At 46.8% G+C, this 19,200-nt stretch overlaps 1 protein-coding gene and 1 non-coding gene across 7 annotated transcripts in view; both read left to right on the forward strand.

Moving 5' to 3' along the window:
* The first annotated feature begins 8,520 nt into the window (after positions 1-8,520).
* Positions 8,521-19,200, forward strand: part of LOC144511902 (voltage-dependent L-type calcium channel subunit alpha-1S-like) — an 841,603-nt gene continuing 830,923 nt past the window's right edge. For 5 of the 6 annotated variants that reach the window (XR_013500922.1, XR_013500923.1, XM_078242342.1 and 2 more), the window contains exon 1: positions 8,530-8,629. Coding sequence is in view for 4 of the 6 variants with exons in the window: in XM_078242342.1 (XP_078098468.1) it covers positions 8,585-8,629 (45 nt within the window). In the remaining 2 variants the exon portion in view is untranslated. Of the gene's footprint in view, positions 8,630-19,200 lie in introns of all 6 variants that reach the window. The other variant, XM_078242345.1, reaches the window with a different exon arrangement.
* Positions 17,699-17,817, forward strand: trnav-cac (transfer RNA valine (anticodon CAC)). The gene is made up of 2 exons: positions 17,699-17,736; positions 17,772-17,817. It is a non-coding gene; the product is annotated as a tRNA-Val (tRNA).

A 19,200-nucleotide genomic window follows, 5' to 3' on the forward strand; every position in this document is an offset into this window, starting at 1 on the left:
CCCATGCACTCTAATTGTGTTTCCTAATCTCCTGTGGGGGACCTTACCAAAAGCCTTCTGAAAATCTAGTACACCATGTCCACTGGTTCTCCTTTATCTAGACCACATGTAACATCCTCAAGAGACCTCCAACAGATTTGTCAATAATGATTTCCCTTTCATAAACACCCATTGACTGTGCCTAATCATTTCATTATTTTCTAAATGTCCAGTTAATAAATCCTATATTATAGATGTGAATATTTTCTCCACTACTGATGTCAGACTAACAGGGCTGTAGTTCTCCATTCTTCCACTTCCTCCCAACACAAATAATCAAGTTACATTTGCTATTTTCTAGTCCACAGGAACTTTTCCAGAATCTATAGAATTTTGACAGCTTACCACCAATGCATCTACTATATCTCTGCTTCCTTCTTCAGCTCCTCTTGTCCAGGGGATTTATCAACCTTCAGTCCAGTTAACATTTTGAATACGACCTCTTTAATTTTTTTCAGTTCCTCATTTTCACCAGCCCCTGGTTCCATAGTATTTCTGGGAGATTTTCTGAGGGTAATCTTACCAAAAATATTCAAAGTGCCAAACGAATATGAAAACTGGAGAAATTCGTGCCAATTTTTGGATGTCTTAAAAGTCGAATCCTACCCCACACTGGCAAAAAAAACTTGACAAACTTGAAATTCGGCAGCAGGAGGAGTGGGCGGGGTCTAAATAGCCCAAATAGCTAATCGCAGCACATTGCGCATATGCAGGTTTCCGTGCTTTAAGAGCAGCAGAGACCGGTCATTGCCTCTGCTGCTATCAGCCAGCCCCCATTCCCCCCACCGATTGCCGTTGCAGAGTGGTCCCCCCTCCACCCCCACCAATCGCTGTGCAGAGTGGCAGTGGTCCCTTCTCCCTCAGCCCACCAATCGGTACAGAATGGCAGCGAGCCCTGTCCTTTTGGCACTGCCAGAATGCCAGGCTAGCACTGCCCATGGGGCACCCCCTGCCCTTGACCTCCTGGGGCCTCAATGGCCTCCAGTTCCACTGACGAGGCCATCATATCTGATCCTTGTTGATGGGGGACTATACGTGATCCTCACCGGAGAGAACCTTCCCCGCGAGGCCACAGGGAGTAAGTGAACCTGGATGATTCCATGCCAGGCTCACTAATTATATTCAAATTATATTCAAATTTGAATTTACATTGATTTAAATAATATGGCGCAAGGCTGAATGCGCAGGCTATCTGGTACTGATAAGATCGTGAGAAACGAGAAATCTCGTGTCAAACGTGCAAGAAAACAGGAGGTTTTGAAGGAAAATTGGATCCAGAATTGGCTGAGTGGCAGGGTAATGGTCGAGTGGTCTTTTTCCGGCTGGAAGATTGTGTCCAGTGGGGTCGCACAGGGATCAGTGTTGGAGTCCTTGCTGTTTGTGGTTTATGTAAATGAAAGGAGAGTTGATGAGTAAGTTCGTGGATGATACAAACAGGTGGGGTAGTAAATAGTGATGAGGATAGGGGGAACGTCACTGGTTTGGCCAGCATTTGTTGCCCATCCCTGAGGGCATTTAAGAGTCAACCACATTGCTATGGATCTGGAGTCACATGTAGGCCAGACCAGGTCAGGTAAAGGAGGACATTAGTGAACCAGATGGGTTTTTACAAGAATCGATAATGGTTTCATGGTCATCATTAGACTTTTAATTCCAGATGTTTTTTATTGAATTCAAATTTCACCATGTGCCATGGTGGGATTGAACTTGGGTCTTTAGAACGATACTCTGAATCTCTGGATTACTAGACCAGTGAAATTATCCTTTTGGGAAGACACAGCATGGGTTCATGAAAGGCAGGTCATATTTAACTAATTTAGTGGAATTCTTTGAGGACATTACGAGCGCAGTGGACAACAGGGAACCAGTGGGTGTGGTGTATCTGGATTTTCATTCGACAAGAGTGCCGCACAAAAGGCTGCTGCACAAGATAAAGGTGCACAGTGTTACGGGTAATGTATTAGCATGGATAGAGGATTGGTTAACGAACAGAAAGAAGGGAGTGGGGATAAATGGGTGTTTTTCTGGTTGGCGATCAGTGACTAGTGGTGTGTCTCAGGGATCAGTGTTGGGACCACAATTGTTTACAATTTACATATGTGATTTGGAGTTGGGGACCAAGTGTAGTGTGTCAAAGTTCACAGATGACACTGAGATGAGTGGGAGAGCAAAGTGTGCAGAGGACACTGAGCATCTGCAAAAAGGCTATAGATAGTTTGAGTGGGCAAGGGTCTGGCAGATGGAGTACAATGTTGGTAAATGCGAGGTCATCCATTTTGGTAGGAATAACAGCAAAATGGACTATTATTTAAATGGTAAAAAATTGCAGCATGCTGCTGTGCAGAGGGACCTGGGTGTCTTTGTGCAAGAATCACAAAAAGTTGGTTTGCAGGTGCAGCATTTAATTAAGACAAATGGAATGTTGTCCTTCATTGCTAAAGGGATGGAGTTTAAAACCAGGAAGGTTATGTTGCAGCTGTATAAGATGCTGTGAGGCCACACCTGGACTGCTGTGTACAGTTTTGGTCGTCTTAATTGAGAAAGGATATACTGGCACTGGAGAGGGTGCAGAGGAGATCACTTGGTTGATTCCGGAGTTGAGGGTTGGCTTATGAGGAGAGACTGAGTAGACTGGGACTATATCCATTGGAATTCAGAAGAGTGAGGGGGGATCTTTTAGAAACATATAAAATTATGAAGGGAATAGATAAGATAGAAGCAGGGAAGTTGTTTACACTGACGGGTAAAACTAGAAATAGGGGGCATGGCTTCAAAATAAGGAGGTGCAGATTTAGGAATGAAATGAGGAGGAACTCCTTCACCCAAAGGGTTGTGAATCTGTGGAATTCACTGCCCAGTAAAGCAGTTGCTGCTACCATGATCTTATTGAATGGCGGAGTAGGCTCGAGGGGCCAAATGGCCGACTTCTGCTCCTGGTTGTTATGTTCTTGTGTTCAATACCACTATGCCACCACCTCCCATTGGGCAGGACAAACAAGACAAGACATGATGAACAGCAGGATGCTGGGAAGTACCAAAGATCAGAGGGACCTTGGTGTGCATGTACATCAGTCCCTTAAGAAGTGGTTAACATAGAAACATAGAAAACTACAGCACAAAACAGGCCCTTTGGCCCCAAAGGTTGTGCCGAACATATCCCTACCTTTTAGGCCCACCTGTAACCCTCCATCCTATTAAGTCCCATGTACTCATCCAGGAGTCTCTTAAAAGACCCTATTGAGTTTGCCTCCACCACCACTGACGGCAGCCGATTCCACTCGCACACCACCCTCTGTGTGAAAAACTTCCCCCTAACATTTCCCCTGTACCTACCCCCCAGCACCTTAAACCTGTGTCCTCTCGTAGCAGCCATTTCCACCCTGGGAAAAAGCCTCTGAGAGTCCACCCGATCTATGCCTCTCAACATCTTATATACCTCAATTAGGTCTCCTCTCATCCTACGTCTCTCCAAGGAGAAAAGACCGAGCTCCCTCAGCCTAGCCTCATAAGGCATGCCACTCAATCCAGGCAACATCCTTGTAAATCACCTCTGTACCCTTTCAATCTTTTCCACATCCTTCCTGTAATGAGGCGACCAGAACTGAGCACAGTACTCCAAATGGGGTCTGACGAGGATCTTAGATAGCTGCATCATTATCCCCGGACTCCTAAACTCAATCCCTCGATTGATAAAGGCCAGCACACCATACGCCTTCTTAACCACCTCCTCCACCTGCGGGGCCGATTTTAGAGTCCTATGGACCCAGACCCCAAGGTCTTTCTGATCCTCTACAGTACTAAGAGTCTTTCCCTTTATATTGTACTCCTTCCCATTTGACCTGCCAAAATGGATCACTACGCATTTATCTGGGTTGAAGTCCATCTGCCACTTCTCCGCCCAGTTTTGCATCCTATCTATGTCCCTCTGTAACTTCTGACATCCCTCCAGACTATCCACAACCCCACCAACCTTCGTGTCGTCGGCAACCTTACCAACCCATCCCTCCACTTCCTCATCCAGGTCATTTATGAAAATGACAAACAGCAAGGGTCCCAGAACAGATCCCTGGGGCACACCACTGGTGACCGACCTCCAATTAGAAAAAGACCCATCTATACACACTCTCTGCCTCCTTTGGGCAAGCCAGTTCTGGATCCACAGGGCAGCAGCCCCTTGGATCCCATGCCCTCTCACTTTTTTGAGAAGCCTTGCATGGGGGACCTTATCGAATGCCTTGCTAAAATCCATATAAACCACATCTACCGCTTTCCCTTCACCAATGTGTTTAGTCACATTTTTGAAGAACTCCACCAGGCTCGTAAGGCACGATCTGCCTTTGACAAAGCCATGCTGAGTATTCTTGAGCATCCTAAACCTCTCTAAATGCTCATAAATCTTGTCCCTCAGGATCTTCTCCATCAGCTTACCAACCACTGAGGTTAGACTCACCGGTCGGTAATTTCCTGGGCTATCCCTATTCCCCTTCTTGAAAATAGGAACCACATCCGCAATCCTCCGGCACCTCTCCCGTCTCCACCGACGACGCAAAGATAATCGCCAGAGGCTCTGCAATCTCTTCCCTCGCCTCCCACAGTAACCTGGGGTACATCCCATCCGGACCCGGCGACTTATCTATCTTGATGCCATTCAAAGATTCCAGCACAACCTCTTTGTTAAAGTCCACATGCTCAATCTTTTCAGTCCACCGCAAGCCTACAGTACATCCACCCATGTCCTTCTCCTCTGTGAAAACTGAGGCAAAATACTCATTAAGCACCTCTGCCATTTCTACTGGTTCCGTACTGATTTTCCCGCCTTCACCTTTTATAGGCCCTATTCCTTCACGTCTCATCTTTTTACTCTTCACATATTTATAGAACGCCTTAGGGTTTTCCTTAATTCTACTTGCCAAGGCCTTCTCGTGACCCCTTCTGGCTCTCCTAATTTCCTTCTTTAGTCCCTTCCTACAAGCCGTATACTCACCTCGATCCCTATCTTCGCCAAGCTCTCTGAACCTTTTGTACGCTTTCCTTTTCTTCTCGGCTAGGTCCCGCACAGCTTTCGTGCACCACGGTTCCTTTAACCTACCAACTCCTCCCTGTCTGTTCGGAACGTTGTCCTGTAGAACCCTAGACAGACATTCCTTGAAAAACTGCCATCTCTCTTCAGTAGATTTCCCCGAGAATACTTCCTTCCAATTTACTCCTCTAATTTGCTGCCTTATGTCTTCATATTTCCCCTTACTCCATATAAATGCTTTCCTTGCTTGCCTGATCCTCTCTTTTTCCAATGCAAGCATAAAGGAGATAGAGTTATGATCGCTATCTCCAAGATGCTCTCCCACTGAGAGATCTGACACCTGTCCAGGCTCATTGGTCAGTATCAGATCAAGTACAGCCTCTCCTCTTGTAGGCTTGTCCACATGCTGTGTCAGGAAACCCTCCTGAACACACCTAACGAACTCCTCCCCATCCAATCCCCTTACCCTAGGGATATTCCAATCTATGGTTGGGAAGTTAAAGTCTCCCATCACAACAACTCTGCTATTATTGCAACTCTCCAGGATCTGTTTCCCTATCTGCTCCTCCACCTCCCTGTCACTATTGGGCGGCCTATAGAAAACTCCCAGCAAAGGTAATTTCCCACTCCGAACTTCCACCCACAGAGACTCTGTAGACAATCCCTCCACAGCATACACCTTCTCTACAGCTGTGACACTATTCCTGATCAGCGGTGCCACTCCGCCCGCTCTCTTGCCTCCCTCCCTGTCCTTCCTGAAACATCTGAATCCCGGCACCTGGAGTATCCAGTCCTGTCCCTGAGACATCCACGTCTCCATAATGGCCACTGCATCACACTTCCAGGCATCGATCCACGCTCTGAGCTCATCCCCTTTATTCACTATACTCCTGGCATTAAAGTAAACACATCTCAATCCTTGGTCTGAGCTCTGGTTAAGAAGGGTTCTTTCCAGCCTTGTGTGATTGCGTATGTGTGGAGTTTATGTTTTCCCCGTGTCTGCATGAGTTTCCTCAGAGTGCTCCAGTTTCCTCCCTCAGGCCAAAGGTATGTAGGTTAGGTGGACTTGCCATGCTAAATTGCCCCTCTATCCAGCCCTGTTCTACAACTGTACTGGGAGTGTTTGATTGGTGTGGAGATGCCGGCGTTGGACTGGGGTGAACACAGTAAGAAGTCTCACAACACCAGGTTAAAGTCCAACAGGTTTATTTGGTAGCAAATACCATAAGCTTTCGGAGCTCTGCTCCTTCGTCAGATGGAGTGGAAATGTTTGATTGGTACAGAGGAAACTTTACTTTGTATCTAACCCTGTTCCATACATGCCCTGGGAATGTTTGATGCAGCCCTGAATGTTATGAGCTGTATTAGTGAGATCATAGAATTATAGATGAAAGTGAGGAGGTGTGGGATAGAGGGAAAGTTGGCCGATTGGATAGGTAACTGGCTGTCTGATCGAAGACAGAGGGTGGTGGTGGATGGAAAATTTTCGGATTGGAGGCAGGTTGCTAGCGGAGTGCCACAGGGATCAGTGCTTGGTCCTCTGCTCTTTGTGATTTTTATTAATGACTTAGAGGAGGGGGCTGAAGGGTGGATCAGTAAATTTGCTGATGACACCAAGTTTGGTGGAGTAGTGGATGAGGTGGAGGGCTGTTGTAGGCTGCAAAGAGACATAGATAGGATGCAAAGCTGGGCTGAAAGATGGCAAATGGAGTTTAACGTGAGGTGATTCATTTTGGTAGGACTAATTTAAATGTGGATTACAGGGTCAAAGGTAGGGTTCTGAAGACTGTGGAGGAACAGAGAGATCTTGGGGTCCATATCCACAGATCTCTAAAGGTTGCCACTCAAGTGGATAGAGCTGTGAAGAAGGCCTACAGTGTGTTAGCTTTTATTAACAGGGGGTTGGAGTTTAAGAGCCGTGGGGTTATGCTGCAACTGTACAGGACCTTGGTGAGACCACATTTGGAATATTGTGTGCAGTTCTGGTCACCTCACTATAAGAAGGATGTGGAAGCGCTGGAAAGAGTGCAGAAGAGATTTACCAGGATGCTGCCTGGTTTGGAGGGTAGGTCTTATGAGGAAAGGTTGAGGGAGCTAGGGCTGTTCTCTCTGGAGCGGAGGAGGCTGAGGGGAGACTTAATAGAGGTTTATAAAATGATGAAGGGGATAGATAGAGTGAACGTTCAAAGACTATTTCCTCGGGTGGATGGAGCTATTACAAGGGGGCATAACTATAGGGTTCGTGGTGGGAGATACAGGAAGGATATCAGAGGTAAGTTCTTTATGCAGAGAGTGGTTGGGGTGTGGAATGGACTGCCTGCAGTGATAGTGGAGTCAGACACTTTAGGAACATTTAAGCGGTTATTGGATAGGCACATGGAGCACACCAGGATGATAGGGAGTGGGATAGCTTGATCTTGGTTTCAGATAAAGCTCGGCACAACATCGTGGGCCGAAGGGCCTGTTCTGTGCTGTACTGTTCTATGTCTATGTTCTATACAGTGCAGAAGAGTCCCCTCGGTCCATTGAGTCTGAACCAACACGTGTGAAACTCCGAACCTCCCAACTAATCCCATTTACCAGCACTTGGCCCATATCCTTGAAGGTTATGATGTGCCAAGTTCTCATTCAGGTACCTTTTCAAGGAAGTGAGGCAACCCACCTCTACCACCCTCCCAGGCAGTGCATTCCAGACTGTCACCACCCTCTGGGTAAAAAAGTTCTTCCTCACAACCCCCTAAACCTCCTGCCCCTCACCTTGAACTTGTGTCCCCTTGTGACTGACCCTTCAACTCGGGTACAGTTGATCCATGTCCACCCTATCCATGTCCCTCATTATCTTGTTCACTTCTATTAGGTCACCCCTCCGTCTTCTCTGCTCCAACAAAAATAACCCAAACCTATCCAGCCTCTCTTTATAATTTAAATGTTCCATCCTAGGCAGCATCCTGGTGAATCTCCTCTGCAACCCATCCAATGCAATCACATCCTTCCTATGATGTGACAACCAGAACTGTGCACGGTACTCCAGCTGTGGCCTCACCAAAGTTCTATACAGCTCCAACATGACTGCTTTTATAATCTATGCTTCAACTGATAAAGGCAAGAGTCCATATGCCTTTTTTACTACTCTATTAACATGCCCTCTGTCTTCAGAGATCTATGGACAAACACGCCAACGTCCCTTTGTTCCTCAGAACTTCCTAGTGTCATGCTGTTCATTGAATATTTCCTTTCAAATTACTCCTTCCAAAGTGTAACACTTCACACTTTTCAGGGTTAAATGGCATCTGTCACATATTTGCTCATTTGACCATCCCTTCTATATCTTCGAGTAGCCATAAGACACTCAATTTCACTGTTAACCACCCGGCCAATATTTGTGTAATCCGCAAACTAACTAATTCTATCCCCCACATCGTCATCTATGTTGTTTACATAAATTTCCTTAACAGAATTCACAGACCCTTCGAAATTATCATCCTGATTACCATCTTTGCCAATTGTGTGGCTCTGGCTGTGTTCATGCCTCTTCCAGAAGATGACACCAATTCCTTGAATTTCAAGTTGGTAAGTAGGCTGTGAGTGTGTCCAAAACACACATCGAGAGAAATGAGTGGGGAAGTGATAAGGTTGCTGCACAACCCCTGCTTCAGACTATATGCTGTATTTCAGTGAATGAACTTGTGCCACGAAAGAAGCTGTGAAAAGAGCTTGATGGAAACAAAAGATGAGGACAGCCCGCGAAGGGTGTTTTCAGCCCCTACCCCAGTTTTTATCCAGAAACTCAGCTGGTGATGGATAGAACTGGACTGAATCATTCTCTGGTTTCATATTTATTTATGGAGTTACACATGACCAGCACATTTTCAGCCTGTGTCTGTTGCTCAAGATTCATGTGAATGACCAGTTAATGTCCATATGATTAAATGCAATTAATATAAAACTTATGGTCTTCCTGTGGTGATTGTCCTTTTAAAGGCAACACAGCATTAGAGATGGTCACCTGGCTTGAGGGGCCAATTGGGACGGAGAGGGGGGATAATCACCCCAGTGGGTGGAGTCCTACCTCAGGCAAAAGACAGTCTGAAGATATGTAGTGACTGGGGCTGTCAGTCTCTGTACAGTTTTTCATTGTTAATAAATACCCTTTGTGTTCATAACGAAGTGTTATATATCTAAGTAGTTGCATGATTGCTTTAAGAGCCAGTCACATGATTTGTTGGTGATGTCATGGGTGTTTTGCAGGCTCCTGCTTAGTTTCATTTGTACTCTGAACTGGCAACATCTCCTGCAATAAATCTTACTGTTAGATTGAATCTAATGTGCAAACCGCATCTTTTTCTTTTTGTTTAAAATCCACAACTTCAAACATAGTTCGGACATTATAAAAGAAAATTGGCAACAAGTCAGGATTTTGGTTCATTGAGAACATCGAGAAAAGATTCTAAATAGAAAAAGACATTGTGGATCCTTGCACTTTGGATATTCAGAAGCTGGGAAAATCAACAACTAGATTAAAGATTGATGTACCAGTGAAGGAAGAACAAAAAGAAAAATAAGGAAAAATAAATATTGCTTTTCTTACTGAAAAAAAAAATTCAGGTAGAGTCCTCCAAGTTCCAAGGGCCTGTGCACTTGTTGCAGTGTGGAGCCGCAGAGTTGGAGACTCACTGTGCAGTTGAAAAAGGGTGGATGCTCTTTGTTTAGTTTTAAAACGGGGGTTTTCCAATCAGAGAAGGGTGAGATTGCAGGCAGTTTCTGGCATATCTAGTGTATTGCTAATGCCAGTGGCCCACTGGAAGATTGGGAAGTTTTTAAAGATCAACAAAGGGTCACTGAAAAGGTAATAAAACCAGCAAAGGTAAATTTTGAAAGAAACTAGCACAAAATATAAAAACAGAAGCAAAAGCTTCTATAAGCAGAAAAATATATAAAAAGGAAGAGAGTAGCTAAAGTGAATGTTAGTCCCTTGGAAGATGAGGCTGAGGAGTTTATAGTGGGGGAATACAGAAATGACTAAGACACTAAATGAATATTTTGCCCCAGTTTTCATGGCAGAGGGCACGAGTATTTTTCTAATACTAACAGAAAATGCATAAATTATTGGAAGGGAAGAACTTAGAACTATCATCGTCACCAGGGAAAATACTGAACAAACTATTGGGATTGAAGACAGGCAAGTTCCCCGGGCCTGATGGCCTATGTTTTAGGGTCTTAAAGGAAAAGGAGTTGGAGGTAGTGGATCCATTGGTTACAATATTCCAAAATACCGTGGATGTGGGAATGGTTCAGGTGGATAGGAAAAATGCTAGTATGCAATTTTTCAAAAAGGGAGTGAAGCAAAATGTAGAAAATTATATATAGAAAATTATGAGTGCCACTCACCTGAAGAAGGGGCTTAGGGCTCCGAAAGCTTGTGTGGCTTTTGCTACCAAATACACCTGTTGGACTTTAACCTGGGGTTGTTAAACTTCATCCAGCAAAGCCAGGAACCAAAACTTAAGATGACTTGACAAAGATGCTTGAAGAGCTTTACCCTCTAAAGCCACTCTATTTGTGGCAACTTTTAAAAGTCTGGCATGACATTGTGAGTTTGGTGAGTCATTGGAAGATATTCTTTGAGATCACCCAGTTTATGGACTTCAAAATGAAGATTTCTTACTGAACATGCTTTGACTTTAAAGACAGCAGTAGAAATCAGTGTCAATGGAACTTGCTGCTAAAGAGGCTTCACAATTTGGTGCAGGAATGAAGATCTACATGTTGGAAACTGCCCATAAGAAGTCAAAACAGCAACAAGCATTTCACAGATGTACCAACATGGGCCATTCAATGAGCAAATGCTGGAGCAAGGATAGTCAATGCAAGAATTGTGGCAAAATGGATCATCTTGTTGGGCGAGACCAACTTCAACTGAGCAGAGTTTAAACTAGATAGGTTGGCGGGAGGGGATCGAGACGAGGTGACTGGGAGCGAGGAAGTTAGCTCGCAAACAGAGAAGGATTACAGACAGTGCAAGAGGGAGGATGGACGGGGGATAGAGAAGGGGAGAGCTCAAACCAAAGGATTGAGATGTGTTTACTTTAATGCCAGGAGTATAGTGAATAAAGGGGATGAGCTCAGAGCGTGGATCGATGCCTGGAAGTGTGATGCAGTGGCCATTACGGAGACTTGGATGTCTCAGGGACAGGACTGGATACTCCAGGTGCCGGGATTCAGATGTTTCAGGAAGGACAGGGAGGGAGGCAAGAGAGTGGGTGGAGTGGCACTGCTGATCAGGAATAGTGTCACAGCTGTAGAGAAGGTGTATGCTGTGGAGGGATTGTCCACAGAGTCTCTGAGGGTGGAAGTTCGGAGTGGGAAGGGGTCGATCACTTTGCTGGGAGTTTTCTATAGGCCACCCAATAGTAACAGGGAGGTGGCGGAGCAGATAGGGAAACAGATCCTGGAGAGTTGCAATAATAGCAGAGTTGTTGTGATGGGAGACTTTAATTTCCCAAACATAGATTGGAAATTATAGGCCGGTGAGCTTGATGTCCGTGGCCGGGAAGTTGTTGGAGAGGATTCTTAGAGATAGGATGTATGCGCATTTAGAAAGGAATAAACTCATTAACGATAGTCAGCATGGTTTTGTGAGAGGGAGGTCATGCCTCACTAACCTGGTGGAGTTTTTTGAAGAAGTGACTAGAATGGTTGACGAGGGAAGGGCCGTGGATGTCGTCTACATGGACTTTAGTAAAGCATTTGACAAAGTCCCTCATGGTAGGTTGGTGCAAAAGGTTGGATCTCATGGGATAAAGGGGGAGGTGGCTAGATGGGTGGAGAACTGGCTTGGTCACAGAAGACAGAGGGTGGTAGTGGAAGGGTCTTTTTCCAGCTGGATGCCTGTGACTTGTGGTGTTCCGCAGGGCTCTGTATTGGGACCTCTGCTGTTCGTGATTTATATAAACGATCTGGAAGAAGGTGTAACTGGGGTGATCAGTTAGTTTGCGGACGACACGAAAATGGCTGGACTTGCAGATGGTGAGGAACATTGTCAGAGGCTACAGAAGGATATAGATAGGCTGGATATTTGGGCAAAGAAATGGCAGATGGAGTTCAATCCAGATAAATGCGAAGTGATGCATTTTGGTAGAACTAACGTAGCGGGGAGCTATACGATAAATGACAGAACCATAAAGGGTGTAGATGCGCAGAGGGACCTGGGTGTGCAAGTCCACAGATCCTTGAAGGTGACGTCACAGGTGGAGAAGGTAGTGAATAAGGCATATGGCATGCTTGCCTTGATAGGACGGGGCATAGAGTATAAAAGTTGGGGTCTGATGTTGCAGTTGTATAGAACGTTGGTTCGGCCGCATTTGGAATACTGCGCCCAGTTCTGGTCGCCACACTACCGGAAGGACGTGGAGGCTTTAGAGAGAGTGCAGAGGAGGTTTACCAGGATGTTGCCTGGTATGGAAGGACTTAGTTATGAGGAGAGATTGGGTAAACTGGGGTTGTTCTCACTGGAAAGACGGAGGATGAGGGGGGGCCTAATAGAGGTGTATAAAATTATGAAAGGCATAGATAGGGTGAACAGTGGGAAGCTTTTTCCCAGATCGGTGGTGACGTTCACGAGGGGTCACAGGTTCCAAGTGAGGGGGGGGAGGTTTAACACGGATATCAGAAGGACGTATTTTACACAGAGGGTGGTGGGGGCCTGGAATACACTGCCGGGCAAGGTGGTGGAGGCGGACACACTGGGAACGTTTAAGACTTATCTAGATAGCCACATGAACGGAGTGGGAATGGAGGGATACAAAAGAATGGTACAGTTTGGACCAGGGAGCGGCGTGGGCTTGGAGGGCCGAAGGGCCTGTTCCTGTGCTGTATTGTTCTTTGTTCTTTGGAATATCCCTAGGGTAAGGGGATTGGATGGGGAGGAGTTCGTTAGGTGTGTTCAGGAGGGTTTCCTAACGCAGCATGTGGACAAGCCAACAAGAGGAGAGGCTGTACTTGATCTGATACTGACCAATGAACCTGGACAGGTGTCAGATCTCTCAGTGGGAGAGCATCTTGGGGATAGCGATCATAACTCTATCTCCTTTATGCTTGCATTGGAAAAAGAGAGGATCAGGCAAGCAAGGAAAGCTTTTGTATGGAGTGAGGGGAAATATGAAGACATAAGGCAGCAAATTAGAGGAGTAAATTGGAAGGAGGTATTCTCGGGGAAATGTACTGAAGAGAGGTGGCAGTTTTTCAAGGAATGTCTGTCTCGAGTTCTACAGGACAACGTTCCGAGCAGACAGGGAGAAGTTGGTAGGTTAAAGGAACCGTGGTGCACGAAAGCTGTGCGGGACCGAGTCAAGAAGAAAAGGAAAGCATACACAAGGTTCAGAGAGCTTGGCGAAGATAGGGATCGAGATGAGCATACGGCTTGTAGGAAGGGACTAAAGAAGGAAATTAGGAGAGCCAGAAGGGGTCACGAGAAGACCTTGGCAGGTCGGATTAAGGAGAGTATTAAATGAGGACCGATGCGTACAGAGTGGCCAAAAATAGTGGAGAATCGGAAGATTGGGAAAACTTTAAGAAACAACAAAGAACGACTAAGAAAGCGATAAAGAAAGGAAAGATAGGTTATGAAGCGAGGCTAGCTCTAAATATAAAAAATGATAGTAAAAGCTTTTACAAATATATAAAAAGGAATAGAGTGGCAAGAGTGAATGTTGGACCCTTGGAGGACGAGAAGGGGGATTTAATAGTGGGAAATGAGGAAATGGCTGAAACTTTAAATAAGTTTTTTGTGTCAGTCTTCACGGTGGAAGACACAAATAGTTTACCGAATATTAACGATAGAGGGTTGGTAGGAGGAGAGGTACTCAATACAATTAATGTTACCAGGGAGGCAGTGCTTGGTAGACTAATGGAACTGAAGGTGGACAAGTCCCCGGGCCCGGATGGAATGCATCCCAGGGTACTGAAAGAAATGTCAGAGGTAATAGCGGATGCGTTAGTGGTTATTTATCAAAATTCGTTGGATTCTGGGGTAGTGCCAGTGGATTGGAAAACGGCTAATGTTACGCCGCTGTTTAAAAAAGGAAATAGGCAAAAGGCGGGTAACTACAGGCCGGTCAGCTTAACGTCTGTAGTTGGGAAAATGCTGGAACCAATCATTAAAGAAGAAATAGCAGGCCATCTGGATAAGAATGGTTCGATTAAGCAGACGCAGCATGGATTCATGAGGGGAAAGTCGTGCTTGACGAACTTGTTGGATTTGTATGAAGATGTGACGAGTGCGGTTGACGGAGGGGAACCGGTGGATGCGGTGTTTTTGGATTTCCAAAAGGCGTTTGATAAGGTGCCTCACAAAAGGTTGCTGAAGAAGATTGGGTCACACGGAGTTGGGGGTAGGGTGTTAGCGCGGATTGGGGATTGGCTATCCGACAGGAAGCAGAGAGTCAGAATAAATGGGTGCTTTTCTGGTTGGCAGATGGTAACTAGTGGAGTGCTGCAGGGATCGGTACTGGGGCCTCAACTATTTACCATTTATATAGACGATCTGGAGGAGGGGACTGAGTGTAGGGTAACAAAGTTTGCAGACGACACAAAGATAAGTGGAAAAGTGAATCGTGTGGAGGGCATAGAAGGTCTGCCGAGAGATTTGGACAGGCTGAGTGAGTGGGCGAGGATCTGGCAGATGGAGTATAACGTTGACAAATGCGAGGTTATTCACTTTGGAAGAAATAATAGCAAATTGGATGATTATCTAAATGGAAAGAAATTACAACATGCTGCTGTGCAGAGGGACCTGGGGGTCCTTGTGCATGAGAAGCAAAAACTCAGTCTGCAGGTGCAACAGGTGATCAAGAAGGCAAATGGGATGTTGGCCTATATCGCAAGCGGGATAGAATATAAAAGCAGAAATGTCTTGCTGCATCTGTACAGGGCATTGGTGAGGCCGCAGCTGGAATACTGTGTGCAGTATTGGTCCCCTTATTTGCGGAAGGATATATTGGCCTTGGAGGGAGTGCAGAGAAGGTTCACCAGGTTGATACCAGAGATGAGGGGTGTTAATTATGAGGAGAGACTGAGCAGATTGGGTTTGTACTCGTTGGAATTTAGAAGGCTGAGGGGGGATCTTATAAAGACCTATAAGATAATGAAGGGGCTGGATAGGGTAGAGGTGGAGAGATTCTTTCCACTTAGAAAGGAAACTAGAACTAGAGGGCACAGCCTCAAAATACAGTGGGGTCAGTTTAGGACAGAGTTGAGGAGGAACTTCTTCTCTCAGAGGGTGGTGAATCTCTGGAATTCTCTGCCCACTGAAGTAGTGGAGGCTACCTCGTTGAATATGTTTAAATCACGGATAGATGGATTCCTGATCAGTAAGGGAATTAGGGGTTATGGGGATTAGGCAGGTAAGTGGAACTGATCCACTTCAGATCAGCCATGATCTTGTTGAATGGCGGGGCAGGCTTGAGGGGCTAGATGGCCTACTCCTGCTCCTATTTCTTATGTTCTTATGATGAAGGAAAACCCTAAGGCGTTCTATAAATGTATGAAGAGTAAAAGGATGAGACGTGAAGGAATAGGGCCTATAAAAGGTGAAGGCGGGAAAGTCTGTACGGAACGAGTAGAAATGGCAGAGGTGCTTAATGAGTATTTTGCCTCGGTTTTCACAGAGGAAAAGGACCTGGGTGGATGTACTGCGGGCTTGCGGTGGACTGAAAAGATTGAGCATGTGGACTTTAACAAAGAGGTTGTGCTGGAATCTTTGAATGGCATCAAGATAGATAAGTCGCCGGGTCCGGATGGGATGTACCCCAGGTTACTGTGGGAGGCGAGGGAAGAGATTGCAGAGCCGCTGGCGATGATCTTTGCGTCGTCGATGGAGACGGGAGAGGTACCGGAGGATTGGAGGATTGCGGATGTGGTTCCTATTTTCAAGACGGGGAATAGGGATAGCCCAAGAAATTACTGACCGGTGAGTCTAACCTCAGTGGTTGGTAAGCCGATGGAGAAGATCCTGAGGGACAAGATTTATGAGCATTTAGAGAGGTTTACTATGCTCAAGAATACTCAGCATGGCTTTGTCAAAGGCAGATCGTGCCTTACGAGCCTGGTGGAGATCTTTGAAAATGTGACTAAACACATTGACGAAGGGAAAACGGTAGATGTGGTTTATATGGATTTTAGCAAGGCATTCGATAAGGTCCCCCATGCAAGGCTTCTGGAAAAAGTGAGAGGGCATGGGATCCAAGGGCTGCTGCCCTGTGGGTCCAGAACTGGCTTGCCCAAAGGAGGCAGAGAGTGTGTATAGATGGGTCTTTTTCTAAATGGAGGTCGTTCACCAGTGGTGTGCCCCAGGGATCTGTTCTGGGACCCTTGCTGTTTGTCATTTTCATAAATGACCTGGATGAGGAAGTGGAGGGATGGGTTGGTAAGTTTGCCGACGACACGATGGTTGGTGGGGTTGTGGATAGTCTGGAGGGATGTCAGAAGTTACAGAGGGACATCGATAGGATGCAAGACTGGGCGGAGAAGTGGCTGATGGACTTCAACCCAGATAAATGCGTAGTGATCCATTTTGGCAGGTCAAATGGGATGAAGGAGTACAATATAAAGGGAAAGACTCTTAGTACTGTAGAGGATCAGAAGGACCTTGGGGTCCGGGTCCATAGGACTCTAAAATCGACCCCGCAGGTGGAGGAGGTGGTTAAGAAGGCGTATGGTGTGCTGGCCTTTATCAATCGCGGGATTGAGTTTAGGAGTCCGGGGATAATGATGCAGCTATATAAGACCCTCATCAGACCCACTTGGAGTACTGTGCTCAGTTCTGGTCGCCTCATTACAGGAAGGATGTGGGAAAGATTGAAAGGGTGCAGAGGAGATTTACAAGGATGTTGCCTGGATTGAGTGGCATGCCTTATGAGGATAGGCTGAGGGAGCTCGGTCTTTTCTCCTTGGAGAGACGTAGGATGAGAGGAGACCTAATTGAGGTAAAGAAGATGTTGAGAGGCTTTTTCCCAGGGTGGAAATGGCTGCTACGAGAGGACACAGGTTTAAGGTGCTGGGGGGTAGATACAGGGGAAATGTTAGGGGACGTTTTTCACACAGAGGGTGGTGGGCGAGTGGAATCGGCTGCCGTCAGTGGTGGTGGAGGCAAACTCAATAGGGTCTTTTAAGAGACTCCTGGATGAGTATATGGGACTTAATAGGATGGAGGGTTACAGGTAGGCCTCAAAGGGAGGGATATGTTCGGCACAACTTGTGGGGCTGAAGGGCCTGTTTTGTGCTGTAGTTGTTCTATGTTCTATCTGTTTCTAACTTCCTCCGAGAAGAATACTCAGAAGAAGAATCTGTGTAGCTTCAAGAAGAAGAGCAACATGCATTCTGCAAAAACCATTTGAAACATGGAAGAAAAGAATTACGACCGTGAAAAAAAATGTCCAGAAATATGATGAAGAGCTTCAACTAAACATCTTATCCATACAGGGTGAATCACAGATTCTGGGTAATTCTCAAGTGGACAACCTATTAGGATGAGGGTTGATGCTGGTGGTTGTATCTTCAATTCCTGAGACTACATACCAGCAAAAGCTGAAGCATCTCCATTTGAAACCAGCTGATGTGATTTTAAGGACAAACACGGAAGTTGTCAGGATGGCCGAGTGGTCTAAGGTGCCAGACTCACGGAGTGTGATTCCTTGCCTTGTGTAAGCCTGGTGAATTCTGGCCCCTTTCAAGGGGCGTGGGTTCAAATCCCACTCCTGACATTTCCATTTTGAGGCATGATGGCACAGTGGTTAACATTGCAGCCTCACAGCGCCAAGGACCCGGGTTCGATTCCCGGTTTGGGTCATTGTCTGTGCAGAGTCTGCATGTTCTCCCTGTGTCTGCGTGGGTTTTCTTCGGGTGTTCTGGTTTCCTCCCACAGTCCAAAGATGTGCAGGTTAGGTTAATAGGCCATGCTAAATTGTCCCTTAGTGTCAGGGGGACTAGCTTGGGGTTACGGGAATAGGTGCCTGGGTGGGGTTGTGGTTGGTGCCGCCCCCGTCCCTGCCGCCCCCGTCCCTGCCGCCCCCGTCCCCGTCGTCCCCGTTCCCACCGTCGCTGCCCCCGTCCCCGCCGCCCCCGTCCCCACCGTCGCCGCCCCCGTCCCCGTCGTCGCCTCCCCCGCCCCTGTCCCTGCCGCCCCCGTCCCCGTCCCCGCCTCCCCCACCCCCACCCCTCCCCGCCCCTCCCCCTGCCCCCCTCCCCCCCGCCCCCTCCCCCGCCCCCCTTCCCCCGCCCCCCCCCTCCCCCGCCCCCCTCCCCCTGCCCCCGTCCCTGCCCCCACTGCCGCCCTCTCTGGCCCCCCCGCCTGTCAGTGCGCCTCATAATTTCACAGACCTCTATCAGGTGTTCCCTCAGCCTCTGTTCGTCCAGTGAAAACAATCCTAATTTATTCAACCTCTCTTCTTAGGCAACACCTTCAAGTCCAGGCAACATCCTGGTGAACCTGCTTTGCACTCCCTGCAAAGCTACTTTCTGGTAGTGTGGTGACCAGAACTGCACACAATACTCCAGATGCAGCCTAACCAAGGTATTGAAAGGGTGCAGAGGAGATTTACAAGGATGTTGCCTGGATTGAGTGGCATGCCTTCTGAGGATAGGCTGAGGGAGCTCGGTCTTTTCTCCTTGGAGAGACGTAGGATGAGAGGAGACCTAATTGAGGTGTATAAGATGTTGAGAGGCATAGATCGGGTGGACTCTGAGGCTTTTTCCCAGGGCTGAAATGGCTGCTACGAGAGGACACAGGTTTAAGGTGCTGGGGGGTAGGTACAGGGGAAATGTTAGGGGGAAGTTTTTCACACAGAGGGTGATGGGTGAGTGGAATCGGCTGCCGTCAGTGGTGGTGGAGGCAAACTCAATAGGGTCTTTTAAGAGACTCCTGGATGAGTACATGGGACTTAATAGGATGGAGGGTAACAGGTAGGCCTAAAAGGTAGGTATATGTTCGGCACAACTTGTGGGGCCGAAGGGCCTGTTTTGTGCTGTAGTTTTCTATGTTTCTATGTTTCTATTATATAGCTGCAACATGATTTCCCAACGCTTATATTCAGTGTCGCCTTAATCACCTTGCTATCTGTGTTGCCATTTTTAGGGAACTGTGGACC

The sequence above is a fragment of the Mustelus asterias genome, chromosome 25 (genome assembly GCF_964213995.1).
Source record: "Mustelus asterias chromosome 25, sMusAst1.hap1.1, whole genome shotgun sequence".
NCBI classification, from domain to species: domain Eukaryota; kingdom Metazoa; phylum Chordata; class Chondrichthyes; order Carcharhiniformes; family Triakidae; genus Mustelus; species Mustelus asterias.